The 12,084-nt window shown below is 35.7% G+C and overlaps 1 protein-coding gene across 5 annotated transcripts in view; it reads right to left on the minus strand.

The window, feature by feature from the left end:
• Positions 1-12,084, minus strand: part of UGGT1 (UDP-glucose glycoprotein glucosyltransferase 1) — a 112,875-nt gene that overhangs the window by 83,182 nt on the left and 17,609 nt on the right. For all 5 annotated transcript variants that reach the window (XM_081581066.1, XM_081581065.1, XM_081581064.1 and 2 more), the window contains exons 6-12: positions 11,018-11,192; positions 9,566-9,662; positions 8,638-8,716; positions 6,598-6,698; positions 5,823-5,922; positions 4,493-4,553; positions 136-227 (exon numbers count right to left, since the gene is read on the minus strand). In XM_081581066.1, the coding sequence (XP_081437192.1) occupies positions 136-227; positions 4,493-4,553; positions 5,823-5,922; positions 6,598-6,698; positions 8,638-8,716; positions 9,566-9,662; positions 11,018-11,192 (705 nt within the window). The remainder of the gene's footprint in view (positions 1-135; positions 228-4,492; positions 4,554-5,822; positions 5,923-6,597; positions 6,699-8,637; positions 8,717-9,565; positions 9,663-11,017; positions 11,193-12,084) is intronic.

The following is a 12,084-nucleotide window of genomic DNA, read 5'->3' on the forward strand; positions in this document are numbered from 1 at the left end:
ACCTAAATGCACTCACTGGGCTGGTAAGTCATCAGGTTTTGCAACATGTCACATCAAGGAGGAACAACAGTCTGGACATATCACAAGGAGCCACACTTATTAAAACTTTTCAGAGTGAAAAATATTTATCCATACCTGAATATATCTTGTGTCTCTAAATCAATATGAAGTCCATTGATGAACAGTGCTGAATCTCCAGGCTGTAATCCTAAAGTTCCCTTGAAATACTGAAATATTAAAAATTAATTAAGGAGTAGGAAGAGAATGTTTAACAAAAATTTCCACGTTTCTGGCTTTATGTACAAATATTGACAATGATTATTACACTGTTTCTTCCAATGTTGGGGTAGGGAGGGTATTCAATAAGTCAAGTGCTGAGATTTACTTTTCTGCTACCCTTGCCTGTCTGTGATGCTAGTCAAGGTTGAGCCAGCAGTCACTAACAGCTGGACTTCTGGATGAAGTCCAGGGATCTGATCCAAAAGGGTTTCAAAACCCTATACTTCCCTTAAACCTCCAAACTAAGGCACACCAAGAAACTGAGTCGCTGAGCTAAGGGCAGCACCTATATGCACCCAAGCTCTCTAAGGCCTGGCCTTCAGGGGGCCCTCCAACTGATGCTCACAGTCATGGTGGAACACACATGACTGCACAGCTCCTGCAGCCTTCAGAACTGCCTAACCCATTAGAAACACTGCTTTGATGCCATATCATAGCTTCTATTGACTTCTATCCTTTCCATTCAATTCTTTCTCTCCAAGGAAACTGGAACTGTTAATCATATATTCGACACCACTCAGTAGAGAAGGAAAGAAACAAATCAGATACTAGGGACAGAACTTGGATCCCTAAGCTCTCCCAGGGCTGGGGGTGAGCAGCAGGGACCGCTGAGCTCCCTTCATGACCCCACAGTCAGTGGACCAAGAGAAGTGAACTCTAAGATCTAGCACTGTGTGGGAAAAACACAAAACAAAACAATGCAGAAGCCACAGCTTTTGCTTCTTTGCGCTGAGAAGATAAATGATAAGCAAGAGAAGGGCTCTTCTCTTCACTTCAGCTCTAAGTTCTGAACTCACAGCTGACTGAAATGTTTCAGTCAAAGCCCTCTTTCTATTATCCAATAGAAAACTGCATCAATAAGAATCAGAAATTTTTACATGGGAAAGAAAAACTCCACATCTGCTCACCCCCAGGCTGCGAAAACAGCACCCTGTGACTGTGGGAAAGACTGACTGGGATCTATGCGAAATGAAACACAACTGAGGGTGGAGATCCCACGCTGAAAACAGGTGACTGAGTGGAAGTTATCAAATGCTCTGCTCTACTGGGCTTCAACAACTCCGCCAGGCAGAAGACAAGAAGATCCTTTTCTGGAGACTACACAACTTAAGATGAAAAGTTTAAAGATCTGTCACTGGAGTGCCCTAAGAAATGGCCATATCACCTTAGCCTACAGTCACAGAGCTGCATTCTTAGGGCTTTCAATCAGTTTTGTATTGCCTTGCTCTCCAATATGAGCAGTTAGTGAGAGATCACCAGATATCTCAGGAAAGCCTCCAACATTTAAGACAAGAGGCCAAGACTAAAAGAAAGGCAACTTAATAGGAAACAGACTATCAAAAGAGAAGAAAACACACACCTGAACCACTGATATCTTCAGAAAAGTAACACCATAAAAAGAAGAATCCAAGACTAACAATAACCCTTGTAAATTAAAAATTTGACAACTAAAGAAAAGAATCTCAACAAATGGTCTGAAAATCCATCCCAGAAAGTTTAAAAATAAAAGACAAAAGAACTAGAAAACAAGAAACAAAAGATTTTTAATTAGGTCAAACAAGTCAAGAAGGTATAATATCTTAAGAGTAAATAGGAGTTCTAGAAAAACAGAAAAGAGAAACCAAAAAGACCAAATGCAAAGAAATAAGTCCAGAAAATTTCCCAAAACTAAAGGAAATGATTTTCCAGATTTAAAGGGTCCACCAACCACTAAAAAGTACAAAGACTTTTTTAAAAGGCATTGATTTTGACGTTCAGTTGCTAATTCGTGTCCAACTCTATGCACCTCCATGGACTGCAGCATATTAGGCTCCTCCATCCTCTACTATTTCACAGAGTTTGCTCAGAATAATGTTCATTGAGTCAGTGATGTCATCTAACCATCTCATCCTCTGCTGCCCTCTTCTCCTTTTGCCTTCAATCTTTCCCAGCATTAGGGTCTTTTCCGATGCTCTTCACATTAGGGGGCCAAAGTACTGGAGCTTCAACTTCAGCATCAGTCCTTCCAATGAATATTCAAGGTTGATTTCCTTTAGGATGGACTGGTTTGATCTCCTTTCTGTCCAAGGGACTCTCAAGAGGCTTCTCCAGCACCACAGTTTCAAAGCATCAGTTCTTCAGCACTCAGCCTTCTTTATGGTCCAACTCTCACATCTGTACATGACTACTGGAAAAACCATAGCTTTGACTATACGGACCCTTGTTGGCAAAGTGATGTCTCTGCTTTTTAATATGCTGTCTACGTTTGTTATAGCTTTCCTTCCAAGGAATAAGCATCTTTTAATTCCATGCCTGCAATCATCATCCACAGTGACTTTGGAGCCCAAGAAAATACAATCTGTCACTGTTCCAGTTTTTCCCCTTCTATTTGCCATGAAGTGATGGGACTTGATGCCATGACCTTAGTTTTTTGAATGTTGAGTCTCAAGCCAGCTTTTTCACTCTCCTCTTTCACTCTTTTCAAGGGGCTCTTTAGTTTCTCTTCCCTTTCTTCCATCAGACTGGTACCGTCTGCCTATCTGAGGTTGTTGATATTTCTCCCAGTAATCTTAACTCCCAGCTTGGGATTCATTCAGCCCAGCATTTCCCATGATGCACTCTGCATACAAGTTAAATAAGCAGGGTGACAATATGTACTCCTTTCCCAATTTTGAACCAGTCAGTTGTTGCACATCTGGTTCTGTTGCTTCTTGACCTGCACACAGGTTTCTCAGGAGACAGGTAAGGTGACCTGGTATTCTCATCTCTCTAAGAATTTTCCGGTTTTTTTTGTGACCTACACAAGTCAAAGCCTTTAACACAGCCAATGAAGCAGATGTTTTTCAGGAATTCCCCTGCTTTCTCCATGATCAAACAATGTTAGCAATTGATCTCTTGTTCCTCTGCCTTTTCTAAACCCAGCGTGTACATCTGAAAGTTATCGATTCACATACTGCTGAAGCCTAGTTTGAAGGATTTTGATCATAACCTTGCTAGCATGTGAAATGAGCGCAATTTTATGGTAGTTTAAACATTCTTTGGCATTGCCCTTCTTGGTATTATCACTGTGAAATTTCAGATAACTAGGGTCAAAGACAAGATTCTATGATTCAAAAAAAAAAAAACCAGCATACAAAGGCTTCAGACTTCTCAAAAGCCATAATGGAAACCAAAATTTCAAGGAGCAATGCCTTCAAACTTCTAAATAACTTCCAACCTAGAATTCTATACCCAGCCAAACTACTGATAAAAACAGAAGCAGAAGGGACTTCCCTGACGGTCCAGTGGTTAAGACCCTGCCCTTTCACTGCAAGAGGTATGGGTTTGATCCCTTGTCAGGGAACTGAGATCCATGCAACACAGCATGGTCAAAAAAAAATGGAAAACTGACTTCTTAGAATTTACCTCACACACAACCCTTCTCATGAAGAACAATTTGCTGCACCAAAATAAGGGAGTAAACAAAAATCAAAGAAGACATGGAATCCAAGACATAGGAGATTCAACAAAAGAGGTTAAAGGAAGGTCCCAGGATAACTGATATGTACTGGACATAAAGAGAGGAGGGCATGGCAACCGACTCCAGTATTTTTGCTTGAAGAATCCCCATGGAGAGAGGAGCCTGGAGGGCTACAATCAATGGGGTCGCAAAGAGTTGGACATGACTGAGCAACTAAGCATAGCACAACACGAGACACAAAGAACAACCAGTCCATAGTAAAGCAGATCAAAAATTGATATAATCATGACAAAACTACAGGGACAGTAGAGAGACAAGGACAGTGCCAATATGAACTATTGGTAGGCAGTGGGAGGAGAGGGAGTGCAGTGAAATAAAGTTAAACCTCACCGTTGTAACAGAAGCCAACATATGAGACTAGAAAATGAGAAAGTACCAATTTAAGCTTGCTAGAATCTGGAGATAAATATCAAAAGAAATCAGGAGTTGAAAGCAGATGCTTCTGGGAAGGGGGATACACAGGGAGTGGGACATGTTGGGGGGGATGTTATTTTTCTAAAGAAACTGATAACATTATTTGATGCTTTGAGTTATATTCATATTCAACTGTGATTAAAAACAGAAAGTATAAAAAAGATTCCAGAAATGAATCAAAATACCATCTTTAATAAAAGAGGAGTAAAACCATTAAACGTCACTGATTTAACTCACATTTGTGCATCTTTAAAGATATAATACAAAATAGAAAGGCTACTATTTTCCATTGGTTAGTACCTTCTGATTCTCTTCCACTTCAGCTCTAAGTTCTGAACTCACAGCTGTTTTTGTTATTGCTCTAAGGAAAGAAAAACATAATCAGTGATTGGTTTAGTATTTGATATACATAACTTTAATTTCCCTATATGAAACAACACACTGTTCAATAAATTACAAAAAAAAAACTAAATGGAAAAAACTCTAAACCTTTACAATTGATAAAATAAATTTCTCCTCTCAGATGTGTATATTTTTTCATTATCACAAGATACAAAACCAAGGAAAAGTAATAGTAATAGCTGATTTCAATGCAAGTGCAGTTATTTGCAGGAACTTAGTTGAATATATGCAACTCTATTCCTATATATCATCTGTACAGCTCATAGAATAAAAGGATAATGTTAAATAAGTTAAGGCTACAGACTGCTCAACCTTTTTAAGCATATGTATGTCTTCAACAGGGCTTCCCAGGTGCCGCTAGTAGTAAAGAACCCACCTGCCAATACAGGAGACATAAGAGATTGGGTTCGATCCCTTGGAGAAGGGCATGGCAACCCACTCCAGTATTCTTGCCTGGAGAATTCCCATGGACAGAGAAGCCTGGTGGACTACAGTCCACAGGGTCACAAAGAGTCAGACACAACTGAAGTGACTTTGCATGCACATGTCAACAGCACACATGACTAAATAAGGATGTACTACATGATTTTAAGTCCTGTCTAAGTGTTTTCCAAGACTAACCAAGTAAACAAATGTATTTACAAAAGCATTTCAGTTAAAACACCTCATTCAATTACTCAAGCAAAGGACTGACAATCATTTAAGTTTCTGAAAATGTGGCTTTTAAAACAAGTTTGCCTCATATTTTTGAGAAGTAGATGACCTTTATACAACTGAAAGCAATGCAGGAAAGCTGCATTCAAAACCTTAAAATCAGTCACTATGAACAAGTCAGCCTTTATAATTCACTTCCTTCATCAAGATTGATTAAGACGATATATATGAAATTGTTTACGAAGAAAAGCACTAGAGTCCACACCAGACCCTAGATTAGTTACATCTACATACATTAAATTTTGTTAACTCATCTAATCCTGAAAGGCAGGTACTGTTATTTCTGTTTTATTGCTGAGGAACGTGATTATTTGCAAAGTTACCCTCTTCAACCACACAATGCAGGGGTGCCTTCTTGAAAAGATAGTACCATTAGTAGTACAGCACCGGTAGCAACACAACTTTAATTTTCTAAGCATTTTCATATTTTAGTGGCTTCAACATGGCATAAACATGGACATAATTAGACATATGTTAAAAAGAAGAATGTCTCAAAACTTTATTACTCTGTTACCTGGCTTTGGTAGGAAAATTTTGACTGAGATCCTTCATAATCACGAGAGCTAACTCAATAGGTGCAGCCAAGATTCGTGCAGCAGTCTGAAAACTTAGATCTGCAACAACGTCAAACAGAAGTTGAAGTGTATTAGTCTAACACAATGAGAAATAGGAAAAAACATTTATTTCCCATTATTTTCTTGGTAATTAAGAATGCCTTAGAATGCCAGCATTTCAGAGCGTGTCCAGGTTTTACTCAATTCATAGGCCCCTAGCGTGTTTACCGTAGCCGTTCCTTGATTTGCCCACATAAACACTAGGGTACACACCAACACATTTAGCACAGGATTAATCCATCCCAAATCCTTTTCCTTCTTCTGAATTTACAACATATCACAAAGTATAGCAAAAGATTTTAGTAAATTATCTTGGGGAAGAAACTTTGATATATAGTTCTTTGGACCAGAAGAGCACATCCTGTCATACTGAGATGCCTTTAGCATCCAACTGTTTAATAAATGTATACATATAGAAACATAAAGATTCTGACAAGCTTGTTTCGAGTTTTACAAATGAACACATCTGGTCAAAGAGAGAAAGATCTAGTACTCTTCTATAAATATATATTATTCTGCTAAGTGTTATCTGTCTACAAAAGGACTTCCTTCCATTTCCGATAAACCATGATAAATCACACAACCCTTAAAATCTGTGAATAAATATAAACAAATACAAATTCTAACGTTTTTAACACTGTAAAATTTAGAACGATTCTTCCACATTTTTATTACCTTGCAACTGCCAGACTTTTAAAGGTGCCATTTCATTGGTGCTCTCAATGAGATGCTTTCTGAGTTCTTTCAACTGGCCCTTCAGGTCAGGGTGCAGGTCTCTGAAAGAAACACAAAATCCATTCCTTTCATGTGTCTTTCTTCCCCAAAGCATTTAGAAATTGACCTCAAATTTATCTTCACGACTTTTCCCTCTACATAATAGAAAAAATCCTACAATATAGGAAAAATATTAAAGTATAACTACTTTTCTTAAGAAACAATTAGTAAGTTCATTTAAAAACTAACATAGATTTTAAAAATACATCACTACAATAGTGATTCTCTCTTTGAGGGGAAGGAGAGGAGTGGGACTGACAGTATGGAACAGAGAGGACCTCAACTCTATTCACTGTGTTTTATTCAACTTGTTTCTTCTTTTCTTTCTTTAAGGGAAAAAAACTCAATCCACAGTTTTTTTCATACAGAAAAGCAAGTGTGATAGCAACTATCAATTTTGAGGGGTGAGTATGTGGGTATATTATTCTCCTTTCCTGAATCTTTTTAATTTCTCAAAATAAAACTGGAAATACCTTGCTGCCAGTCCCAAAATGAATTTCTTTCAATACCTGCCCATAAATCCTTTACTCACATGAATATAATGCAAGCTATCCAAAATAATTGGATTTTGCTTAGTTTTATCTCAAAATATAGTGCATTCTATTTAAAGTTAGTAAAACAAATTTTCAGAGGCAGAGATATATCATTTAGATCAGAAACACAGATGGAATAGACTAATTGTTTTTAAATATAACTCAAAAGTTCTTAAATACAACATGCCAAAAGTAAAACATTTACTCAGATCACTCACCATCCAACCAATCCATTCGAGTTATTACAAACCTTTCTTCAGGATAAAAGTATCTTAAAATGGGTCAATTACTTTAAATAGCTAAATAACTATTCTGAATGTCCAAAAGGAAAATGTCTTCAATATTCTACATAATACCTTTGTGCTGTAAATACATGAAATCATAATGCTATCCAAAAAACAAACATAAAACATCAATATGAAAAGGAATTATGGAAATCTGGATGCAATAAAAATGGAACCTGACTAATGAGGCCATAATTGGTGTTCAACACAAAGAAATGTACATATGCAGAGGATGAACTCAGTATGTGCAGGCACTCAACACGAAATCATCTCTGCTCAACTTTAGTGACATCATTTTACCCAACCAAATGTTAAAGCTAAAGTATATGAAACTACACCTACATATACTATTTCTATTTTTTAAAAAAGCACACCATAGATGTTCTAATTAAGATTTCCCTGAGCCCTGAGCAGAATTCAGGGCTCAGAACAATGAGAAGTCATATCAGAAATAGCTACAACATTTAAAATAAGAGCTAAGAAGATTTTTCAGGTAAAAAATTCTAAGATGCTTTCATAAAACAGTTAATGAAATTTTCTTCAAAAAGCCATTTTCTATCTTCTTTCATATAAAGCAAATTGCAATAAAATGTATTTCAACTGAACATATAAAATCTTCCATACCTATTATAACTCTTTTGCAATTTTTCAAGCTATGCTGAGAATAAGTAAATAGCTATAAACACAACATTGTAAATCAACTATACTTCAATAATTTTTTTTTAAAAAAAGAGACAAAAAACAAGCAAAAAAAATAGCTATAACCTCTTTAAGTTAAAATACACTTGATTTTCTCAGGAAAAGATTACATAAAATTATTAGATTTCTCCTACTATGTGAATCAAAAAGTGGAATGTAACTTTATGCCATCAACTGCAAGGTCCAAAAAGGGAAATCAACTTAAGCCTTAAGCAGGCAGTCATAGTATCATGTAAGAATAATGTGCTTCAGAATTACTAAAAATCATAAACATACTAGAAACTAAATAGTCATCTTCTCATATCAGATTACATATGTAAAGTACTCTTGAGAAACAGGAGATATAGTAATGGGAAAGAGGATACTTACAATGTTAAGAAGCCTAGAGATTTAAAGAGAGTAAAATCCCAAAAGAATATACATACCTTAACTTTCCAAAGAGAAATCCTTGAACTTCATCAATAGGATCACTTTCCCCAATCACTGTGGTATTAACTTCAGTTCCTACAAAAGCACAGCAATTATATGTCTAATCATTCAGATTAGAAATAAAAATATTAACTTCATAAAATTTGAGAAATATAAGAAAACACTTTAAAATACCTGAAACTATAATAGCATTTATAAATGTGTTTTTGATATATCCTGTGTTCCTGGATAAAGTAAGAGCGTATTTTTCCTTGAACTTTGGAAATTTTTACATTTAAATACTTCAAAATTAAGAATAACACATATTTCAATATCAAAATTCTGAGGAATTTGTAACTATGCAACTTAATCCTAGATATAATTATTGAGAACAAAATGATGAAGTACTAGGCTACCTTCCATGTATCAAAATCAATTATTTTTACCTTTAAAATAAAGCAAAAGACATAAAAAGAGTACACATAAACCTTGTTGAAATTCAAAACCCTAGCCTATTACAACAAGAAGTATCCATAATAAACTGTTCCAAGTCAGAAAATGACAACAAAAAAATTAAACTGTTAATTATATAATAGTTTAAGATTTCATATTGGATCACAAGTTAATTACTATTTGTGAGCTACTTATTATCAATAACAGTAGCTACTACTTACTGAACTTGATTGTACAAAAAACTTTGTAAAATTTTTTTACCTATACTTCTTACTTTCTTCTCACAAATACTTTAAGAGGCATATATCATTAACCACGTTCTACAGAGTAACAAATTAGAACCTAAAGAATTTGTCACCCAACTCAAATATAACAGAACCAAGATTTAAACACAGCTTCATCATTCTCCTAAATCTATTCTTTTTCATTAAAGAAAAAATTCCTTTAACTTGTAGCTAAAGAAAACGCGTTGGTCTTAATTTACAAATTCACCTTTCACCTGAGTATCATCCTTGGCCTTGTACTCAGTGCTCTTAATGGCCAACTCCACACCATAGCCAGAGAGGTAAACAGGCTCCTTCCTGGGATTCTGCAGACAGAGCAAGCATTCCATCACCACCGAGCTCCCAAGCCATCACTACCACCTAGCTCTTAATGCACCATGGCATACAGAATGCAACCACATTAATGTCATGTAGTCATCACCTAGGATTGTGCACTCATGATATGCTTGAACTTCTATGGGAATCCTTAGATTGTGGATCCTGCCACAAGTGTGAGAACCAGAATTCCAAGGTAGAAACAAAACTGGACGAAGGCATAGTGGAAAGCATTATAATGGTCACCAAACCATATGAAGAAATGGAGAAAATAAAACAGAAGTTCTGGACCTACACAGGGTTGAAAACTGGTAAGGTTTCAAACCTTGAAGTGCTTTGTTGAGACCATGTGTGTAAACGTGTGTGTTTGTGTGTATACATTTTTTTACTGAATTTAAATGTCTTCAGGTAGGGTTTGGGCTGACCAAATGTCACAGGCTTACCATCATCTTGAATGAGGATGGCCTTTTAATACCAGCAATAGAGCATAGCAGGGCAAGGTCAAAAACTGGATACTGACAAATCTGCTTCTGCTCATGTAAGTTTTCCTTTAAAATTTTTATTCCACATGGACTTAACACTCCATATTTACTGAACTCAATATGACAAAGAGACTTTAAAGGCTAATGATCTTTACATATAAATATTTTAAATGCTAAATGCTACACAAAGTATGAAAACCTTAATTTCAAACCAATTCTGCTAGATTTTATCTCTTTAGACATTCTCCTCCTTCTATCAAATGAAAAATTCAGAAAAGGAGAAAAAGAAAGGGTTTAGAAACGAACTGAATTTAAGAATCAGTTTCATAGTATGATGCCCATATTAAATCTGGATGAAATTAAATATAATTTACATGGTTCATTTTGAAATAGAACATAAACTTTTATATTGATGTTGTTTAATTGCTAAGTCGTGTCTCTTTGTGACCCCGTGGACTACAGCCGACCAGGCTCCTCTGCCCATAGGATTTCCCAGGCAAGAATACTGGAGTGGGTTGCCATTTCCTTCTCCAGGGGATCTTCCTGATCCAAGAATCAAACCTGCATTTCCTGCTTGGCAAACGGATTCTTCACCACTGAGCCACCTGGGAAGCTATTTTTAAAGCATAATTTTATTTTAAAATTTTAAAGCATAACTTTATATAGTCATTTTTAAAGCATAATTGTTTACATTTCTTCAGTAAGGCAAGCAAAGTATAAATAACAGATTTGATGAAAAGTACCACAGTTTCCAAAGAAGTAGTTCAAGTCATTTTATAAAGGGGGAAATTACTAGCTTAAGGGCTAAGGTTGTCTTGGGCAAATTAACATTTAAAACAGTTATAAAAAAAGTCAATACTTACTGATACATAATGTCTGAATATGTAATTTATTTTGCCTGCATTGCTTTTTGAAACAAGTTGTCGGTGGAAATTATAAAACTCCTCAGAGCCAATCTCAGAATAGAAAATAACCACTGGGCTCTCAGGATTAGATGAGGGGTATCTGTGATCTCCTTTGAACAGTAAAGGCTTTGGTCTGAAAATAAATATTAAAAGCTTAAGACTGTTAACTTTAAAAGTTTTTAAACGTTAAAAACAGTACAAAATGAAGCTACAGCAATGAAAATTTAAGATTATAAGCATCTTAATAGAAAATTGAGTATCACAATCTTAAATAGCTTTTAGTTAGTAAGAATACTGTCAGATGTAAGTCTTACTGGTCATAATTAAAAATAACAAATGTGCATTATATAAATTATAAAATGTAGACTTTGACTAGAAATTGTTACCAATTCCTAAAGAAGCGGGGGAGCCAGGAAACAAATACATATCCAGACCTCATAGTACTAAAACTAGTCAATTATTCTACTATATAAATAGAATATAATTATCTTTTATCTGAAAACCTAAGTGTGAGTAATGCAAAACAGTGGGGATGATTTTAAGCATATAATTGACCAATCACAGCATCCCCCTTCTCTATAATTTTTACCATTATAATCATCCTACTACTGGATCTAACATTTATTTAGGTTTTCATCATAAATTTTGAAACTCCCCCCCTCAAGAAAACTCCTTTAAGAATAGCATAAAGGTATTAATAGATCATAATGCATAGACGTTATGACCTACCAATCCCTCTTAAGGAGGTACACCTACATGTACTAAGTGGAAGATGCCTCTTATAAAAATAAACCCACCTACCTGCATAAATTTATAACCACAGAAAAAAAGTATAAGAGGATATATGCCAATCCATTAAAACGTTACCACATCTCAGAAAAGGAAACATTATCACTCTTTTCTTTATAAAGGTCTGCATTATTGTAACAAACGAAACAAAGAATTTTTCAAGTCAGTCAACTTGTTTTCCCCAGTGAACAGCACTTTGCCATGTAGCCAATTTCAGAAGTCCACTGAGATGGCTG

Source organism: Giraffa tippelskirchi, chromosome 3 (genome assembly GCF_054371585.1).
Source record: "Giraffa tippelskirchi isolate mGirTip1 chromosome 3, T2T-mGirTip1v1.2.pri, whole genome shotgun sequence".
NCBI classification, from domain to species: domain Eukaryota; kingdom Metazoa; phylum Chordata; class Mammalia; order Artiodactyla; family Giraffidae; genus Giraffa; species Giraffa tippelskirchi.